The sequence below is a fragment of the Zalophus californianus genome, chromosome 6 (assembly GCF_009762305.2).
Source record: "Zalophus californianus isolate mZalCal1 chromosome 6, mZalCal1.pri.v2, whole genome shotgun sequence".
Taxonomy (NCBI): domain Eukaryota; kingdom Metazoa; phylum Chordata; class Mammalia; order Carnivora; family Otariidae; genus Zalophus; species Zalophus californianus.
The window spans coordinates 9495202-9516866 of NC_045600.1; the positions used below are offsets into that span (position 1 = coordinate 9495202).

The following is a 21665-nucleotide window of genomic DNA, read 5'->3' on the forward strand; positions in this document are numbered from 1 at the left end:
GTCTCTGTGTCTCAAATAAATAAATAAATAATCTTTAAAGTAGTAAGTATAGAAAGATGAAGTTACATTAAGGTAAAACATTTTTTGTTTTGTTTTGCATTTAGTTATGAGAGTCAGTTCAGATACGGTTCATCTGTGACTATGTGTTAGGCATTGTGTTGAGCATTTCACACCAAGCTTTCTCCTTCAGGTATTCTTAGGATAAATTTTACCTAGGCATTATTGTGTCTATCTTTTTGTTGTTGGTGGTGGTGTTAACTTTTTTATCTTAACCAGTATTGATTCGTGCTTGCAAGTTCAAAATGGAAAAAGTTGAGAACAATTGGATTTGCAGTTTAGGTTGGTTCATAGACTGTATATTAAAATTTTCGGAATCAGAAGAAAATAAGGATGTTAGAGAAGAAATCAGAGGATATTGGCAAAAGATGACAGTGCATCCAAGGTTAGGCTGTGGATTTCCATGTCCACCCGCTTCTTTAGTAGAAGTTGATTTTTCCTGAACGTAGACCCTGCCAAGGAGCTGTCCTCCAAATTTGTGTCAAATGGTCACGGAGTGTATGGTTCTTTTGGTGTATGTATAGACACTGTAGTATATAAGGGCCAGAAAGAGTCCGTAGTTTGTACTTCAGACAATGATCTGTTTCTCTATGAGATCCATTAATTGGCCAGAGTTGATCTCTTAGAGCCAGTTGTGCAAGTAGTGATCTCTGAGGAGAAATTCAGCTTTGGTTCCTGTGGTAATTTGGGATTTTTTTTTTTTCTTTTCCTAAACTGCTTCTGACTGTTTGGGGCTTTGAAAACTTACTGGAGTAATGAGAAATTGGACTCTGGGGTAGTCATCTGGCAGTTTTTAGTCTGGTAATTTTCATAGTCATTGGGCCTGATCTCTATGATGAATACAAAGTAAAATAACTTTAGGTAGTGAATTACATTGGAATCAGAAGTTTACGGTTGGAAAGGGACTCATTGACTATCTAATCCAGCCCACTTATTTTTATAAAAAATAAGAGAAAGGGCCTCAGGAGGAAAAGTGATTTGCTCTGAGTTAAATTGCCAGGCAGTGGCAGAGACAGTTCTAGAATCCTGATATCCTGCCTCCTAGTTTCCAGTTCCTTCTGCAGTCATAATGCCCCTGGGCGTCAGAGAACACTAAAAATCCATGTGGAAGACGGCCAGGAGACAGACCAGGGAGAGCCTAACCATCAGGATTATTTCTTAGAATGGGGGAAAAGGCATTTCAGGGGTCAGAGAAGTTTAATATCAGTACAGTTCCAAGCCTTGTTATAGACATGCTCCCTGCCCCCATACAGAATTAAATACATTTTATGGCGCTTAGAAAGAAGAAATGGCATATTTTCTTCTTTTCTCTCTTCTCTACATGCATTCTTAAGTGTAGAGATGTGCCAGTTTTCATGGCAGGAATATTAGCCTGTAAAGGTTTATCAAAAGTCAGTTATTTCCTGTTGACTTTGAGGATCAGATTAATTGTGATCAACTTTCATAAAATGGGGCTGGAATTTAGTGTTGGATGATGAATCAAGAGCGGTTTGAGGGTTGATTTTATGGGCAGCTAATTAAATATACAATAGAGGTCTTGTTCCAGTAAGCTTTTTAATAAGCTTAGAAAAACTTCCTGAAATCTAGATTCTTTCCTTCCATCAATTTAATAGGAGGAAAAACCCTCAGTGAACAGTTTCATGGGAGTCTAAGTTATTGTGATACATGGGCGGTTTTGTCCTCTCCTAATTAAAAAAAATAAATCATAGCTACTTCTGTAGACGATGTAGCTACGTGTGCAGTCTTATGTTTATAGTTTTCCTTTTTGCCTTACATATATAGGGCTTTATGGTTTATAACTTACTTTTAGATATGTTTTCAAGTTTTACAACACTCCATGAGGGAGGAAGGTAGATGTTTTTACTATATTTTAGATGAGGAAGCCAAGACAGTTTGTGACCCTCCCCAAATCACACAGATACCAAGAGGCAAAAATGGGCTTCTGGTCTCCCAAGTCTGGTTCTCTTTTCACTGTGTGATTTACTAGTCTTGTGTGACACTGGCATCAGACAAGCCTGGCTGGGTTCACGGCCTCCATCTACCCCTCCCTGTCTATTTCCCTCCTAACTTTGTTTACAGAAAAGTTGCAAAGAGAGTACAGAGCTCCCCTGTCCCCCCTCCTCGGGTTTCCCCCACCTGTTGTTAACATCATACATTACTGTGTACCTTCGTCACAACCTGGAGACCAGCTTTAGTGCGTTACTATTAACCAAACTTCAGACTGTGTTTTCATTTACCAGTTTCCCCATTAATGTCGTCTTCTTAATCCAGGGTACCACATTGCATCTAGTTGTTGCGTGTCCCTAATCTCCTCTGGTCTCCTTGTATTTTGTTTTTCCTTGGTTTTGACGACCTTGACAGTATTGGGGAGGACTGATCAAGTATTTTGTAGAATGGCTCTCAATTTGAATTTGTCTCACGTTTTTCTCAGGATTAAAATAGGGTTTTAGGATTTGTTAAGAACACTGCAGAGATGAAGTGCCCTTCTCATCACATTGTATCAGGGAGACTCGTGGTATGGACATGAGCCATCACTGGTGATGGGAAACTTCATCACGTGGTTATGATAGTGTTGCCAGGCTTCTGCACTGTGACAGTTGTTATTGTTTTATTCCTCACTTTCTTCTCTGGAAGCACGTCACCAAGTTGAGCTCATCCTGGAAAGGAGGGCTTGAACTCCATTCCTGGAGAGGAGTGTATTTATGTTTATTATTGGAATTCTTCTGTAAGGACAACTTACCTCTTTGATCCTATTTATTAATATTTATTGTGTTTGTTTATTTTACACTTTGGGTTATAATCTGATAGTAGGTGGTTTATTTTGTTGTTCAAAATGTTCCACTCTAGGCTACAGGGAGGGCAGGGGTGCTCTTTGAGTTTAGTGCCTGTGTCCCTTGGACAGGCCCTCATTCTGGATTTTTTTTTTTTTTTTTTAAGCACTTCCTGACTTTCTAGCCCTACAAGATGCTCCAGGCTCCTGTATTTTTGCTGCTCCAGCTGTAGAATCAGCCATTTCTCTGTGGAGCCCTGGTTCCTTTCATTTCTACCCACTTTTCTAGATGTATATTTTGTGAAAGTTGTTTTAACTTTTAAAGCTTTAAATAGAAATTTTTCTCTCTCAGGATCTTCATTTGTAAAACAGTAATAGTCTCTCTGTCTCTTTACAACATATATAAAAATGGCTGTTTTATCACCTGATACAGTAGGTGCTATTTTCTTATGGGCTTTATGCACACATTTGGGGCATATGGGATCCGTGTACTGGACCTATCAGTCATAGTTTTTTTGGTAAGATCCCAGAGGAATTACATTGGATTTTCTCATGTTGGTAAGGAAATATAAGGAGTAAGGACACTATTAAAAGCTATTGTTGATAACATGCTTTAGTACTTGGCAGACATTTCAAATGATGCGTTTGTTTCTTTGAATTTTTTTCCCCTTACGGTTGTCTGCATAAATTAGCACTTGTAGTCAAATCCCGGTTCCCTAGGATACATCTACCAGTTCAGCATCCATATTTGCCATTTCTGGCCATGCTGTTTCCCGTGTAATTGTGGGGGACAGCGTGTTGTGCACACACCATGTGATCGGTACGCTGCCACCAGCTGAGCGAGTTAGGTACAGAGATGGAGGGTGAACATCTAGAAGCTCTTAGTTTTGACAGCAAGTTATGTCTCCTGAATATAATACAGCTGGCTCTTGAATTTGAATGCTTTTAAGTTTCATTTTTCTTCATCAATTTTCATGGAATTTTATAAAAATGCTAGTCTCTGATGGATTTGAAATTAGAAAAAAAAAAATAACTGGTTCTTAGCTGCTGATAGTTTCAGAAGCCCTGTGCACAAGAGATCAGCTGGGTTTGTCGAATCGCTTGCTTGTGGAGCCGCCCACATAAACTCTGTAAAAATCAAAAGAAACAAGTAAGACTTTGTCTTAATCAGTTCATGGCACCGTGAAATCTATAAGCAGTTTGTGTTACTCACTTGTAAGCTCCCTGACCACTGTAGACTGTTGTTTCTCTGGAAGCCTATAGTTTTATCTGAGGAGTGTGGTCAGACATCCCTTAATTTATCGGAAAGAGACATTTTTCTCTCTAAACATCATCAGCATGGGTATAGCGTTTAATTACTGCTTACAAGAGATTTGGTTTGTTAATGTACATATTGTCTCTTCTGTTCTCTGCAGTACTGATGCGAGTTTCATTAAGGAGAAATGCATTTACTCCTAGTGCTTCTGCTTCTTAGTTAATTGAAATCTGCTAGACTGATCATATTGGCAAAGTAAAATATATTCTTTGCCTAATTAAATTAATTTGCCTAATGCCTGCCATGAAATGCATTTTTTTTTAAGCCTCTGTTACAGTCACATTGATGCTTATTTACATAAACTAACATTTGGAAGTACATATTTCTAAGATAATTGCTTTCATAATTTAGACTTTGGGGCATGCGATTTGTTTGCATGTAACATTGCTTTCTGCTACTGACATCCTAAGTTTATTCTAATAACTAAACAGAGCTTGGAACATATTAAGGAAGTTCCTGATTCTGAACATTTTAAGTATTTGAATGTAGAACAGACTCTTAAACTAACCTAGACATGCAGGTGTTTGGCTGATTTGGAGGCAGGAAGATATTCTAGATGGCCACTCAAGGTTTCTTCCAGCTCTTTGATATTAGTCTGTTTCATGTATTTAAAAAAAAACAAAAAACAAAACAAAAAGAGTGGTTTGACTTAAAAATGCAATTTTCTATTAGGAATTTATACTATGTGTATGACTTCAGAAGAACCATCTGGAATCACTTATGTCAGGTGTGGAACCATTTATCCTGTGTGCTGAGTTTTTGAATGTGGGTATTTCCAAAATAGCTGTAATGGCAACACTAACTGTTAACCTTTTGTCCCTGTGTAATGTGATCTCATCCTGTAGCTCTTTTCCATTTCTTAGCTAGAAGGCCCGCTTTAGGTTACTTGCATTCTGGATTAATACAGAGGAACAGGCAGGAAGAGGGATGAGCTGGGAAGCCTCTCTCTTTCATGACAGGATGGGATGGGACTCTCTCTGGCGCTGCCCTGTGGTGCGCAACTGTGGTTGGCGGCCTGGGGGCAGGAAAGTGTTGGGAATGGAGGCGCTTCCCAGTAGGTAGGCATTTCTTGCCCTGGAGCTCTGCTTCCAGTGATAAAAAGGGTATTAGGGTAAGACTAAAAGAAATAACCATGCTAGTTTCCACACACAGCGGGAGCTCTCTCCCTCCATGTAGCAGGAGAATGAGGTTTCCCTTGCTGTAGAATTGCCCTTTGGCCTCGGGTGTTGGTACTCTGTATAAACTTGGCCATGGAGACAAGGGCAGTGATGGCCGCTACAAGTTGTGTGTGCGTGTGGGGAAGTGCATTGAGCTTTCAGAGGTGTGTGGCTTTTTCATTATAGGTCCTGGCCTGAAGCTCAGGTATATGAGGATTCCATGTTTCTCTCTGCCTAGCTCTGTCCCCTACCGGGCCACGTTTCTAGTAAGTCATCACGGCCAAATTAGAAAGTTTGAAGTACCGTGACTATTTTGTTCGTCAGTATAAATCAGCCCTGTATCTGGTATTGTAAGGGTTTGGTCCACAGATCTACACAGGGAAGAGTGGCAGTGATTTCTGTTGAAGCTGGTTGAAAAAAATCACCAAGACCATTTTGTTAGGTATTTTGGCAAAACATAACGTGTATTTCCATTTTCAGGGAGACCTTACAAACAAAAGTTTAAATTTTTTTCCCTCAGCAATGCTTAACTTCCAAATGTATATAATTTTCTTAGATTGATAAAGGAAGCTGGCAAACAAGATCCAGAACTGGCTTACATTAGCAGCAATTTTATAACTGGACATGGCATTGGAAAGAATCAGCCTCGTAACAAACAGATGGAAGCAGAATTCAGAAAACAGGAAGAGGTAACTTAAGTTGAAATAATTGTACAATAACAGTTTTCAGAATATATATAAACCCTGCTCATAGGAACTCCCTTTCTTCATAGTTGCTTGGCGTTTTTTTGTAATATAGAATATTTGCTCATAGATAGACTGTCTCCTATGACGTAGCTGTATAGTGATTCATATGTTTAGAATTAGAAGAGCTGGTAAATCAATTTTCTCTTAATTGCCGTCAACCATTTCATTTTCCTTTATTGGACTGATGGCATTTCATAGAAAAACAAAGCATGTGTAACTGTAACTCCCGTTGACTCCATGCGACTGAGCAACAAAATAAATTTTTTTCCCTAGAAAGTATTTTGTTTTCCATTTAAAGTCCGTGCCGTGGTTGAATACGTTAAAGGTTCTGGGTTAATTTTTTTCATGCATTTTAAGATTTTAATGTAGGAGACAGCATTGTAAATATGTGAAACCTAATATAGTGTTCTGGCTGGCAAACAAAAACTTTTTATTTGAAGTTTGTTATTTAACGTAAAGGTGGAATAATTCACGTTGAAGTTCATTTTCTGTGTCATAGCTTTTTGATAATGTTCCAAGTTTGGGGAGTCCAGTAGCCAGCCAGTGTGATAGATCTGTTTAAAAGCCAACTTACTTTACTTATCCTGGATTGAGAAATGATGTTATTTTAAATTTAATATGAAAAAAATTTTCACTTTATTTTTTAATCAGTAGTTCCGATTCCTTAAGTTGAAAATGTCCCAGGATGCCAGAAAATAAGTAATGCCTTACTTAACAATTTTTAAGTTACAAGCATTTTAGGGATTTTAGTGAGTTTTGACATCTTTGGAGGGATGTTGGCACAGTCTCCCAGACATAAGACACTACCACGGAGAGTCAGAGTATCAACGGGATTCCAGAAGTGGATTCATTTGGTCACTTTGTTGGTTAGATTCTTTTGTGGCCATTGAAGAAGCCAGCCTCTTCAATCCGAAGGCTTTCTGTGATTTGTACATACTTCTGTATGGTAGAAAGTCACTTTGATTATTCAAGTCCTATTCAGTTGAAAACTGTCATTAAATCAGAGTCTCTTTGTCCACGTGTTCATGCATCTTGAGTTTTGTGTGGTGGTGTTATCTTCTTTAGCCTGGACCAAAAGATTTAGTGTGCCCAGAAGATGTGTCGGAAGTGACAGTTGTGGGACACCTGGGTGGCTCAGTCGGTTAAGCATCTGCCTTAGGCGGCACGGGTCATGATCCCAGGGTCCTGGGATCAAGCCCCGCATCGGGCTCCCTGCTCCGCGGGAGGCCTCCTTCTCCCTCTCCCCCTGCTTGTGCTCTCTCTCTCTCTGAAAAATAAATAAAATCTTAAAAAAAAAAAGACAGTCATCACTTATTTGTACTACGCTATTCCTTTGGAAATTTCTTAGAATTGCTTTTCGTGGTGGACTTTTTTCAGGTCCTTAGGAAATTTCGAGCACATGAGACCAATCTCCTCATTGCAACAAGTATTGTGGAAGAAGGTGTAGATATACCAAAATGCAACTTGGTGGTTCGATTTGATTTGCCCACAGAGTATCGGTCCTATGTTCAATCTAAGGGGAGAGCAAGGGCACCGGTCTCTAATTATATAATGTTAGCAGACACAGACAAAATAAGAAGTTTTGAAGAAGACCTTAAAACATACAAAGCTATTGAAAAGGTAAGATCCAAAAATCAGTATGCTATCTCTAAGTTACTTTTTATGTGCAGAGAAATAGATGAAAACAGCTTTAAATACAGAGAACAGTCTCAGCAGGGGTGTGCAGTATGTACATTATAAGAAAGTCAAGTAATTATAGAGCTCTGCAGTATTTTGCGAAGTGTTTGAAAGCTCGCATTGAAAGTGGTCATATGTGTAATGGGGGGAGAAGCCTGGAAAGTGTCCTGTTCATGTGGACAATGTAGTCACAGTTGAGTGACAGAGTTGTGGAGCGATGGGAGGGTGATGACATAGCCCCTGTCTGTGTGTGCGCAAGTATGGTACCATGCAAACCTGTGCGCATGTAGCTAGTGTCTCCACATGACTGGAGCTGGGGGCACCACTTTGGGAGGGAGTTTCTGCATCAGGTGACTTGGAATATTGAAGTGTGTTTAGGAGAGCTGTTTTGTGTGAGGAGAGCTTTTTCTGTAGGTACAGAGGCAGACTCCTGACACATGCAAAGAAAATATTCTCATCATAAAATCTGTTTCTACAATGTTCAGATCTTGAGAAACAAGTGTTCCAAGTCAGTTGACACTGGTGAGACTGACATTGAACCTGTTGTGGATGATGACGATGTGTTCCCACCATATGTGTTGAGGCCTGATGATGGTGGTCCACGAGTCACAATCAACACGGCCATTGGACACATCAATAGGTATGATATAAAATACTTTTGCATAGAAAATCTAGGAGTATTGCAAGATTTAAGTTTAAACCTGTGAGTATTGTAGTGTTTACCTTTTGCAAATATTCACCAGTCTTTCTGTTTATGGCTTGTACTATTTTGATGAGAGAAGGAAAAGAAGTTGCTTTTTTCCATTCATTCGTCTTTTTGATCAGAAGGCAGAAACAGTATTGTGCAGTAATAAATGTTTAGTTTTTGTTGGCAAGGCTGACTTCAGGCATACTTATTTTAATTAGATTTTACTTAATTTTATAGTGCTCGCTAATTTTTTTTTATTCTGAAATCTGTTGTTTTGTGCCATGAATGTTGAAGGATGTTGAATTTTCCATTAGCTATGATAACAAGATTATGATAAATTAACTCGCATTTTTAATTATGTCCTAATTTACTTTGTCCTGAATTGGTAATAACATTTCTAAGAACTAAGAAAAGCAGATACATACCTAGATTATGTGTCAGGATAAACTTCCCTGCAGAGGCAAAATAAAGGAGCAACTCACATAAGATTTTTTTAACCTTTTATTTTGAAACAATTTCAAACTTTAAAATGTTGCAGGAATACTGCAGAGAACTCCCATTTACCCCTCACCCAGAGAGATTCAGCTTTCAGGAGAATTTTCACGAGAATGTTTCTTTGTAGTGAAAGGATCCAAGCCAGGATCAAGGGTTGAGTGAGTTTTTCTCATCTCTCTAGTCTCCTTCAACCTGGAATCGTTCTTGTCGTTCTCTGACCTGAATGACCTTGCAACTTTTGAAGATTATAGGCCAGTCATTTTGTAGTCTGTCTCTCAGTTTGGCTTTATCTGATATTTTCTGGTAATTAGCCCCAGGTTATGCACTGGGGCCTGCCTGCATGTCACAGAAGTGGTGCTGTGTTCTCATCCTGTCCTTCGGATGCACTCGATGTTGCCTGGTGCTCTTCCTTGTGGTGGTGGCTCTGATCACTTACGAAAGGTCTGCCAGCTTTCTCTGCTGTAAAGTTGCCTTTTCCCCATTTATAATGAGTGCGTATTTCATGGGGAAATAGTTTGAGACAGTGAAAATTTATTCCTCTTCCCAGTGTCACCCATTAGTTTAAGTATCCATTGGTATTTCTTGCCTGAATTGATTCTTGCTGTGGTGTCTCCAAAATGGTGGTCTTCTGATTCCATTATTCTTTCTATTTGTTGGCATTCTCCTGGAACGAAGAGCTTTCTCTTTTCTCCACTTACTCCCTTTATTATTATTATTTTTTATCTAATACGAACTGAGGAGTTCTCTTTTATTCAATGGGTTACAGTCTGGTTACTGTCATTTATTATTTATTTTGATGTTAAAATTATCTCAGATTTGGCCAGTGGGAGCCCCTTCAAGCTAGTCTTTTTACGTCACCATTATTCTTTGATCACTTCCCCATTTTATGGCGTACTAAGATTTCTAGCCTCAACTTCTATTTTCCCTGCCTCAGCCTAGATATTGGCTATTTCTCCAAAAGGTTCTGGTTTCTTTTAGTGGCAAATGCCTGGTGTTTAGAAACCAAAATCTGGGTGCTGAGCACTGAGTGTGCTCATTGCCCCTGGAGTATTGCCGCTGCCGGACTCCTTAGAACTAGAAGCTACGTGTGTGTGTGTGTGTGTGTGTGTGTGTGTGTGTGTGTGCGCGCGCGTGCGCGCATATTCACGTACACATGTATTTATTTCTGTGTCTGACTATGGGTTGTTTCCTCCACTTTTACTGTTAAACCACAGGGTTCATTCTAGCTTTCCTCTCTTCCATCTTTATTTCTGGCTTCTTCAATAGTGAGCGATAGGACTCCCATTGCCCTCAGAATCGTTACGTTTACGTCCAGTCTCCCTGAATGCAGCCAGTCTCCTACTCTGCAGGGCTGCCACTGTGCTTGGGTGCCCTTATGCACAGGTCGTGACCTCACAGGGTGTCCGCTCATTCCAGTGCCTGCCTTGGGCGCGTTCTGCCTCTACCGATTACCTTCCTGTCCCAGCGCCCTCCTCGCTCAGTCTCAGCGCCCCTGAAGCTAGCTTCCTGCCCTGTAACACTCTCCTGCTCCTGCTGTGGGGGTGTGGTGGGCAGCGGGGTTGGTCTTCTTGTTCGGACACCTTCCGTTGTGTCAATACTGGGCTGTCCTTCCAGCCTCTTCTGATGCCTCTCTTGCACAGGCCCTGAAAGTTTGTGGGTGCATGTACGATATTAAGGAACAAACACTGGTGGCATGTTCTCTTAATGGATTCTGAACAGTATTTTCTGCATTCTACGATCGCATTGGACATATGTTATCTATTTAAATTCAAGTTTTAATTTTAATTAAAATTAAATAAAAATTTAAAATTAGCTTCCTAGCTGCCTCACCACATTTCAGGTGCTCAGTGGCTGCCCCGTTGGACAGTGTAGACACAGAACATCATTGCAGAAGATTCTGTTGGACAACACTGTTCATCTTACTGAAAGTTTTCAAAGTGGTGAAGCTCAAACTTCACATACAAATACCAATCCAGTAGAGGGGAAGAGGGACATGAAAAATTAAACTTGAGGCTGTGAATATCAATACAGATTTTTTCCTCCATTTCTCAGGTGTAGATTTAGCATCAGAATTTCTTTTTCTTCACAGATACTGTGCTAGATTACCAAGTGATCCGTTTACTCATCTAGCTCCTAAATGTAGAACCCGAGAGTTGCCTGATGGTACATTTTATTCAACTCTTTATCTGCCAATTAACTCACCTCTCCGAGCCTCCATTGTTGTAAGTTTAGAAAAAGAAATGATTGTGCTTTTAAAGTATGTCATTAATGGATTGTTTTTCAGCTTCTCTATGCCAGCGCAAGTTATAGGAAAATTTAGCTTTAAATCTGTTCTTAAGCATAGGTTTTTAAATCTCTTTTGTGGTCGCCTACATGTTCAGACCTCCAGTAGACTGTATGAGTAGATAACCTGAAGTTCCCTCTAGGATCTTACTAATATCAACATTCAGCTGTGGCTTAGACACTTATAGGGACAGAATTTATTAAATGTATTTGGGCTTCTCTAGCTGTTTGTTGTTCACCCAAAAATCTGCCTTTGCGTAATTGCCGTCCTTGGTCCCAGTACTGATTTCCAGATATTCCAAGATGACTAATTTCTCTTGCACATAAAAATTTGTCAATGCTGTTAATGTGTATGTTACAGCCACGTTTTGATATATCTTTGTTTTTTTCTTATTTGTAGATTAGTGAAAATAAGCTACATTAAAATCTTACTGAAATTTTTATACATTAAAATTATCAGATCTTCATTATAACTTAACTTAGGTTTTACTGGGCAGGACTTTTAAAAATGGCTATTTCAACTGTGGAGATGAGGGTTTTGACAAACTTGCTGGCATTTTTCAAAATAAACCACTTTGCTCTCATAAAGTTCGGCTTTAAAGATACTGCTTTCATAGAAGTTTTATGTGTTAAGGATAGCTACGTGCATGTACAGTGGAAATGTTTTTTGGTACTTTCAGGGTCCACCAATGAGCTGTATCCGATTGGCCGAAAGAGTTGTAGCTCTCATTTGCTGTGAAAAACTGCACAAAATTGGTAAGTGTTTGAAAAGCACACGCAAATAAGAATAAAGTTGAAACATTGTCCAACAGAAGCGTATCAAGGACTAGATAGGTGTCTGAGGATTTTGTGGCATTCTGAACTTGCTGCTCTCACTGTACGGTAGTGAAGACCAGATGGAGATCTGATGTCACCTGAGGGTCCTGTGACACGGACCAGCTCACTGCAAGCAGCTGCGCTGTATTTACTCTCCTCACTGACCCCTTGTCATTACAGAGAGGTGTTCTTTCTTCAGCAGAATCATGGACACTTGTGTTTCAATGGGTCAGTCTCTCAAAATAGTTTACAAATTCAACCGTTTAAAAAAAAGGAGGGAAGTCTTTATTTTCCATAGACTTTGTAAAACAGTGGCTATGTGCTGTTTTTCTGTTTCAATATTATTGAAGAAACTTTTTTTATTGGAGTAGAGTTGACACACATTGTACATTGGCTTCAGGTGTCCCACAGAGAGATTGCACGAGTCTGTACATGATGCTCTGCTCAGGTGCAGACGCCCTCTGTCGGCTTACGGTGTTGGCCCGGTACCCTGCGCTCCGTTCCCCTGTGCTGTGCCTTGTGTAGATGTGATGTTTGCATCTTAGAACAGAATTTGTGGCCCTGCTCGCTGACTATATGAACACCAAAGTAGACCGCCTGACGCGTGACGTCCGATCAGCTTGTGATACGAAAAGTACAGATGCTTTAGTTTTGTTACCCTTCCACTTGCTTTCTAACATACTGCTGCTCTGGATACTCTAGTGATTAGAGAGGGAACATCTGGATTGTTTGTGTTAATTGTTTTTACATTTCTTAGGTGAACTGGATGACCATTTGATGCCAGTTGGGAAAGAGACTGTTAAATATGAAGAGGAGCTTGATTTACATGATGAAGAGGAGACCAGTGTTCCGGGAAGACCAGGTTCCACAAAACGAAGACAGTGCTACCCAAAAGCAGTTAGTATTGGTTAGAACCAAATACAAATCTGGCCTTTCTGACTTTTTATTTCTGGCCACATCAAATCGACGTTCCTCTGCTCGCCTTCCCAGACCGTGTAATTTGGCCCACTTGGGGTCTCCGCTCCCTTCCTCCCGTGACAGCTTCTCTCAGATCAGCCAGCCCCTCCTTCCCGCGTGCGCTGTGTGCGCTTTCCCACTTAGGACATTGCTTTCATTCTTCTTCTCAAAAGGAGTATGGACTCATTTGTCAGATTCTATCCAGGATGAGTCTATTTCTTTTAAAGAGATATTTTTTGTTTCATTCACTTTAGTGGTAAGATTTTTGCTTTCCTAATGTTTGGGGCTAAGACAAAAGAGGATTTGCATGATAAAATAGGCGAGTGAGAGGGTGCCCACTCCACATGGTGCGAGGATGGTGACAGCAAGGATTTGTCAGGAGCTAGGCCATGGCCTGCAAGCGGTCAGAACCAGTCCTGTCAGCATGCCGTGTCTGGCTCTGTCTGTGGCATCTTGGTGGGGTTCGTGCACTACGACGTCCCTGAGTCGGACTTCTAATTAAAGCCATACTGGGTGGAAGGACTTATTTTAAAAATATTTGCTAATGGGGCGCCTGGGTGGCTCAGTCGTTAAACGTCTGCCTTCGGCTCAGGTCATGATCCCGGGGTCCTGGGATCGAGCCCCACATCGGGCTCCCTGCTCCGCGGGAAGCCTGCTTCTCCCTCTCGCACTCCCCCTGCTTGTGTTCCCTCTCTCGCTGTGTCTCTGTCGAATAAATAAATAAAATCTTTAAAAAATTATGCTAATATCTGTCCCCTGTAAGAATCGCAAACAAAAGCAAAAACTTTGCTGTGTATTTTCATCTTAGCCTAAAAGTGTGGTTCTTTGTTTCATTTTTGCAGTTGCATTGAGTTGTTACTTTTTAAAAATTTTTCACTAAGTTTCACTTGAGCATTTTCAAGATTCAGAATCATGTCGTTTGTTTAAAAATTATGAATGTGACCTGTTCCCTGAAATGCTTGTTTCCCAGCCTTCCTACTCTCACATTAACCCCAAAGACCACTGGACTCGTTTCATATGGCAGACATCGTCATTAGTAATAAGTGTTTTAATTAACAAGTACCTTCTGGATTATCTGATATTCTTTCACTGTAACTGTCTCCTAGCCGGCATCTCTATGCCTTTTAACTGCAGATGCAATCATTAATGTCCCTGAGCCTCTGAAATTGCACGACTCTTCCTGCGTGGGGTTGTGTGAATATTGAAAGTTTAGAAGCAATCTCAGATTCATTAAATTATGTTTTATATATAATTAACCATTAAAAATGATACAAGAAAGATATTCTCATTGTAGTAACTGGAGAAAAAAATCAGGTGACAACAGCCTTCGTTGTGCTGTTCCAGACGTAATGGAAAAAACACGTATGTGTATATGTATCTGCATTTATACACAGGAGAAAGTCTGGAGGATGCTACAGTATATCAGAAGTTAATCAGGGTTATCTTTATACAATCATGTAGGACTTTTAAAATTTTGCATTTGTTTTCTGATGTTCCACAGTGTTAAAAGACTAAAAATCCCGAGGAAGAAAAGAGTTCTCTAATCAAAAGAAGTAACTCGAATGGTGTTTCATAGACAAGACCCTACAGGGTTTGATTGTTTTGTATAATTTTGGTATTATCTAGTCAGCAGTGCATCATGAGGTAGGTGACCCCAGGCCACCTTGCAGCCCAGACCTGAGAAGGGCTGGCTCTGCAGCGGGGTTAGGTAGTTCGGTCTCCCTCCCTGGCTATTTTCTTAGCTTTTTCTCATCAGTTTTTAGTAAAGCTAGGAAGAAATTTGTTTTCTTGCCAGGATCTGGAAAAGAGGCTGTTACACGTGATCTTGATGCTTAGGTTTTCTTTCCAATTCTAGATTCCAGAATGTTTGAGGGATAGCTATCCCAAACCCGATCAGCCCTGTTACCTGTATGTGATAGGAATGGTTCTGACGACACCCTTACCCGATGAGCTCAACTTTAGAAGACGGAAGCTCTACCCCCCTGAGGATACCACAAGATGCTTTGGAATACTGACAGCCAAACCCATACCTCAGGTAGACGGCTCCTTATGACTGATAAATATATCTTGTTGTTTTTGTTTTTTTTTTTAAGGGAACAGCTATTTACGAGTAACTATCTTTTGTTACCTCAGAACGTTTAGTATTTAAAAATCAGGGTGTCCCTTCTATTTCCTGGATTGAAAGCATTGTTCCTCCTCTGAAGTTAAATATTTATAATGGAATAAAACACCTGTTAACTTTGGGGATGCTTTATTTTTCTTTTTGCTAAGATCCCGCACTTTCCTGTGTACACGCGCTCTGGAGAGGTGACCATTTCCATTGAGTTGAAGAAGTCTGGTTTCACGTTGTCTCTACAAATGCTTGAGTTGATTACAAGACTTCACCAGTATATATTCTCACATATTCTTCGGCTTGAAAAACCTGCACTAGAATTTAAACCCACAGACGCTGATTCAGCATACTGTGTTCTACCTCTTAATGTTGGTAAGAAGGGCCCAGACTCTCAAAGTGTTTGCTGATACTAGCTCAAAAAGGGAAGTTGGCTTACCATTAGTTTATCGTGGATGCTAGAGAACTCTCTTACTAGAGACAACTCTGCCTTAGACACATACATGAATATATGGCTTAAGTAAGAATCTTTTCTGTAGTACATTTTTTTTTCCTCTGTAGTACATTCTAACAAGCTAAAGCGTCTTTTCCTTCCCTAAGTGAATGACTCCAGCACTTTGGACATTGACTTTAAATTCATGGAAGATATTGAGAAGTCTGAAGCTCGCATAGGCATTCCCAGTACAAAGTATTCAAAAGAAACACCCTTTGTTTTTAAATTAGAAGATTACCAGGATGCAGTTATCATTCCAAGGTGGGTATTTAAGTAGAAAGCAAAGGGGTGGTGGTATTTTGTTTCAGGAGATTAACTTGGTTCGAGTGGAAACGTCATTGGGCTCTAGCACTGAGGTCACTAGTAGGAAGTTTAAGTGTCTCTTCCTGGTGGGTCTGTTCCCCCTGGTTGACTTCCACTTGTAAGAAAACACCTGGCAGTGGGGCGCCTGGGTGGCTCAGTCAGTTAAGCGTCTGCCTTCGGCTCAGGTCCTGGTCCCGGGGTCCTGGGATCGAGCCCCGCATCAGGCTCCCTACTCTGCGGGAGGCCTGCTTCTCCCTCTCCTGCTCCCCCTGCTTGTGTTCCCTCTCTCGCTGTGTCTCTCTCTGTCAGATAAATAAATAAAATCTTTAAAAAAAAAAAAGAAAACACCTGGAAGAAACACCGTTGGCGGAGGGGTTTTACCTTGGGAAGGTCAGGTCATCTAAGTGATGTGGAAAGGCATTCTTAATCCCCAAAGTCTTAAAGGATTTGATTGTAAATAATAGCTTCCTAAACTTTTTATGAGGAATAATGAGTGGTATTAAGTGCAACGAAGAAGTAAATCAGAATGCTTTTTTTCTTATTTCGTAAAGATTTAGGGGATAGACTTTTTGAGCAATAAATTTAAATATAGGAACTTTTCATAAAATTAGAGTACTGGCTGTAATTCAGTCTTTCTTTGATTTTTTTCTTCTTCTTTGTTAAAGCCGTATTTTAAATGTTAGCTCTCATCAAACTATTGGTGTCTCATTGTATTTATGCTGCCAGTGCCTTTCACATTTAGCATATTAGTAACGCAGGGTGCTTGCTTAGTTGGTGGGACACTGAAAGTTTTCTACCCTGTTTATACTGGTGAAATGAAAAGATATTTAAAGGTGCTGTTTAGTGTTAATGTGTTAGCGAAGCACAAATATTTAGAATGTGGGTAATAGAGTAGAATGGAGAATCAGTTTTCAGTTAATATAAACGTACTTTTCTTCTTACACCCATTTGAAATATATTATTTGGAATTGAAATTTTCATTTATGCTATTTATTTTTAACCTTTGAACTTACTTTAAAATCATAATTTGCATTTTCATATGAAAAACATTTGTTGAGAATAGTTGTCTTTAAGTGTATTGTTTTTCTTTATTAGATACCGTAATTTTGATCAGCCTCATCGATTTTATGTAGCTGATGTGTACACTGATCTTACCCCACTGAGTAAATTTCCTTCCCCTGAGTATGAAACTTTCGCAGAATATTATAAAACAAAGTACAACCTTGACCTGACCAATCTCAACCAGCCACTGCTGGATGTGGACCACACATCTTCAAGGTAAGGGGTTTCAGAAATGACATCTGAAATTTTGCCCGAGGCATTATTTGCAGGGGTCAGTAGACAAATGTTCAGGTTCGCTGTCCCCACTGCCCACCTGTAGACTCTGAAATCAGGAGACCCTTTGCAGGCAGAACTGCCCAGGGTGGGGTCCAGGAGTCTGCACACTGAAGGTGTGGAAACACTGTGAAGAAGGGACTTATTTTTATTTTTGTTTGATAAAATTATTTTGAAATTCTTAACAGACTTAATCTTTTGACACCTCGCCATTTGAATCAGAAGGGGAAAGCTCTTCCTCTAAGCAGTGCTGAAAAGAGAAAAGCCAAGTGGGAAAGTCTGCAGAATAAACAGGTAATGTGTTAATTGTTACTAGATAATTTAATATTTTGAAAGATAAGTTTGGCTTTTATATTGTCAAGTGAACTGAGCGACATGAATTTTTTGGAAGTTTCTCAACCCTTAGGTTCTGTTATGTTTTAGGTAATCCTGGGTGTTAACTTGTATTTGAATGTCTTTTTGGAAGTATGAGAGGTTTGCTTTTGTACTTGGTCCATTGATACAATTCATCCTTGTAAATCCTAGGATAAATCTCATTTGGCCTTAAAGGATTATTTTTTTAAAAGTTAGATTTTTACTAGTATTTATTATTTTTGTCTTTATCCATTAGTGAAAATGACCTTTAATTTTTTATTCCTTTGTGTGTTTGCTTTGTATTTATCCACATTTTTCCATATTCAAAGATCCTGGTTCCAGAGCTCTGTGCTATACATCCGATTCCAGCGTCACTGTGGAGAAAAGCAGTCTGTCTCCCTAGTATACTCTATCGCCTTCACTGCCTTTTGACCGCAGAGGAGCTGAGAGCCCAGACGGCCAGCGATGCTGGCGTGGGAGTCCGATCACTTCCCGTGGATTTTAGGTATGCCTGTGTCGTCAGTCGGAAAGAACACGGGTCATGAAATCCATTTGCAAAAGAACTGAATTCAGTTCAAGTTTTAATTTTATATAAAATAATTCTTAAAAGGTTAAAAAGAAAGCACGGATGTCTCATGCATGCGATAAGCGCATCCTTTGACTCCTGTGTCCTTGTAAAGTCGCAGAGGGCGAGGGGGTCCTTTGTCCTCCAGTGATGGCAGTCAGAGTGAAAACGGAAACAGTTCTTTGTAACCACACTGACCTTTTAAGGCTGCTTCCTCTTTTATAAATTTATATTAAATGGCAATTGCCTCAATATGTTCTTTGTCTTTTTCCTTTTCTTCCCACTAGGAAAGTGGCTGCATCCTCAGGAAATTACTGGCTTAACCACTCTGGGATTAATTTTGGTTATCCAGTTGTCAAGACTACAATGGTTCTAGGGATTAAGGAATGTGAAAATATAATAGTAATAGTCACAACTATGTTTGTTGAGTACTTCTTATAGCGTCCAACACTGATTTAAATGCTAGAGCCTTTATTAGGTCACTTAATCATTTAGGACAACCCTATGAGGTAGGAGTCGTTAGTCCCTCTTCCAAGTGTGGGAATCCAGGGTGCAGAGGGGTTCCGTGAATGACCTTCTGGTTAGCTGGAGGGCCTGGGATTCCAGCCCACACTGGCTCCTGGCCCCTGGGGCTAACCCCAAGCCTAACCACCACACCGTGCTTGCCGTAGGGCGGCGGATGAAAGCACAGCGAACCATGTCCCACTCCTGATCGGCACTGTGCGGGAAGTCCAGTACTGTTGACTTCTGCCTTGGAAACTTGTTTCTTTTCTAAAGCAGGAGGTGATTTATAGGAATCTTTATTTTATTTATTTATTTTATTCACATTGTTCTTGCTCTAAGCCTAGCCCTTCTGAAGGATCTGATGAAGTCATAAAAATGTCTTTGCAGATACCCTAACCTAGACTTCGGGTGGAAGAAATCTATTGACAGCAAATCTTTCATCTCAATTGCTAACTCCTCTTCAGCTGAAAATGATAATTACTCTAAGCACAGCACAATTGTAGTCCCTGAAAATGCTGCACGTCAAGGTGCTAATAGAACCTCCTCTCTAGAAAATCATGACCAAATGTCTGTGAACTGCAGAACGTTATTCAGTGAGTCACCTGGTAAGCTCCAAATTGAAGTTTCAACAGATCTTACAGCAATTAATGGTCTTTCTTACAATAAAAATCTTGCCAATGGCAGTTATGATTTAGCTAACAGAGACTTTTGCCAAGGAAATCAGCTGAATTACTACAAGCAGGAAATACCTGTACAACCAACTACCTCATATCCCATTCAGAATTTATACAATTATGAGAACCAGCCCAAGCCCAGCGATGAATGTACTCTACTGAGTAATAAATACCTTGATGGAAATGCTAACAAATCTACCTCAGATGGAAGTCCCACGACGGCCGCGACGCCTGGTACTACCGAAGCTGTTCGAGTGCTCAAGGACAGGACGGGTTCTGAGAAGAGCCCGTGTCCTGGGTACTCCTCGAGGACTCTTGGCCCCAATCCTGGACTTATTCTGCAGGCTTTGACCCTTTCCAACGCTAGTGATGGATTTAACCTGGAGCGGCTTGAAATGCTTGGTGATTCCTTTTTAAAGCATGCCATCACCACGTATCTGTTTTGCACTTACCCTGATGCTCATGAGGGCCGCCTTTCATATATGAGAAGCAAAAAGGTAAGAGAGACTGTTTTTATATGGAACAGTTTGAGCAACTATTCAGTGTGCCTAAGAGTGGCTTCAGGTGTTGGATGGTTTTTAGAGGATGAGGGATTGCTTAGGGCTTGTGGTGCACCTGCCCAGGGGTTGACCGAAATCTCTTTTTCACTGATGAAGCACTCAGGTTTTGGGTGGGCATTAGCTGATGCGAATGTGCCTTATTTATTGGTAGGCATTCAGTTCTGCCAGGACCATTTGTGAGCATGTGTGTGCTTCCTTGGATCCTGAGGGGGATATAAAGAAATACGTGGCATAGTTACTCAGGGGACTCGTGCTTTAATTTCATCCAGTTTAACATTTACTTGGGAGAATGCTGTCTTGGCACATGAGGCATACAGATGTGGCTAAAATGCAGGTCTTGCGTGGAGGAGCTCATCTTCAGGGTTCTAGAGCGTGAGGCAGGGAAAGAGTAGCACTCCCCCAGCTCAGTGACTCTGCATTGTCGAGGGAGTGATGAGGGAGTGATGCCGGGGCTCTGAGCAAGCGGCGCTTGAGAGCCCAGAGGAAGGGTGTTCTGAAACCAGTGGGGAATTAAGATTTAAGGAGGAAAAGCAACAAAGTCAGAATGTTTCCATGACGCTAAAAGAGGTATCACAAGGCCACATGTACCTGCTTGACAGCAGCTTAGAAAGCTGCTCATTGCCCTAAACACTGAGAAGGAAGGAATATCGCTTGTGATCGGAAGGTGTTAATGGAAGAGGTGCGTTCATAGTGTGTAAACACAGTGAACGAATGGCAGAGCGTGTCAGCACTCAGTGAATAGACTGGCAGCAGTCAGAAGTGTGGAAATACCCGAGAAAAGATGAAAAAGGCAGGTGGGTGAAGCTCTCTTCTCTTGTGGAAGATCTTCAATGCTAGGCGAAGGAGCTTGCACTTATTTTGAATGTTAAAGACACTTTTTGCACCAGGGACTCTGTTTTTTTGTTTTTGTTTTTGTTTTTTGAGAGAGAGAGGGAGAGGTTGGCGGGGGGGAACGCAGAGCGAGAGAATCCCTAGCAGGCTCCATGCCCACCGCTGAGCCCGACGCAGGGCTCAATCTCATGACCCCCTGAGATCATGACCTGAGCTGAAATCGAGAGTCGGCCGCTCAACTGACTGAGCCACCAGGCACCGTAAGGGACTCTTCATGTTCATGAAGTGGTAGCTGTAGATGATGGCTCTGGTATAGCAGGGTGCAGCCTGGGTTGAAAAGCAAAACCAAACTAAGCTGAGCGATCAGTTGGGCCTTCGAAGAAGTCTAAGCAAGCGGAAAGTGGGACAGTTCTAGAGTTCTGGCAGTGAGGAGAGGGCGGAGGTGAGTAGTACTTCAGAGGGAATGTGAGTTGTAGCTCACGCTAAGTGCTTCCTGTAGCCAGACACTACTCCCACCACCTCACGTATCACAGGCATTACTTGCCTAATTAGGTTCTGTATACTCTTATTTTGTGATTTTATTTATAATTGTGTATACTTTTATAGTATCCCTAGTTTACAGATGAGGGGACTGGGGCGGGAGATGCTCACTGGCCTGAGGTCACGTGGCACTACGTGGTGGAGCCCGGTCTGGCTTTAGAGACCTTGTTCTTTACCGTCACACTCGCCTACCTCCGATGTCACTCTCCCCTACCTCTGAAGTCACTCTCCCCTATCTCCGATGTCACACTCCCCTACCTCCGATGTCACACTCCCCTACCTCCGATGTCACTCTCCCCTCTCCAATGTCACTCTCCCCTACCTCCCAAGTCACACTCCCCTACCTCCGATGTCACTCTCCCCTACCTCCGATGTCACTCTCCCCTACCTCCGATGTCACTCTCCCCTACCTCCGATGTCACTCTCCCCTACCTC

The 21665-nt window shown here is 41.0% G+C and overlaps 1 protein-coding gene across 8 annotated transcripts in view; it reads left to right on the top strand.

Moving 5' to 3' along the window:
* Positions 1-21665, top strand: part of DICER1 (dicer 1, ribonuclease III) — a 71859-nt gene that overhangs the window by 38229 nt on the left and 11965 nt on the right. For all 8 annotated transcript variants that reach the window (XM_027569445.1, XM_027569446.1, XM_027569444.1 and 5 more), the window contains 13 exons: positions 5856-5988; positions 7423-7665; positions 8208-8362; positions 10995-11127; positions 11869-11944; positions 12762-12901; positions 14817-14996; positions 15233-15446; positions 15672-15825; positions 16963-17145; positions 17391-17496; positions 17886-18061; positions 19013-19796. In XM_027569445.1, coding sequence (XP_027425246.1) covers positions 5856-5988; positions 7423-7665; positions 8208-8362; positions 10995-11127; positions 11869-11944; positions 12762-12901; positions 14817-14996; positions 15233-15446; positions 15672-15825; positions 16963-17145; positions 17391-17496; positions 17886-18061; positions 19013-19796 — 2677 coding nt within the window. The remainder of the gene's footprint in view (positions 1-5855; positions 5989-7422; positions 7666-8207; positions 8363-10994; positions 11128-11868; positions 11945-12761; positions 12902-14816; positions 14997-15232; positions 15447-15671; positions 15826-16962; positions 17146-17390; positions 17497-17885; positions 18062-19012; positions 19797-21665) is intronic.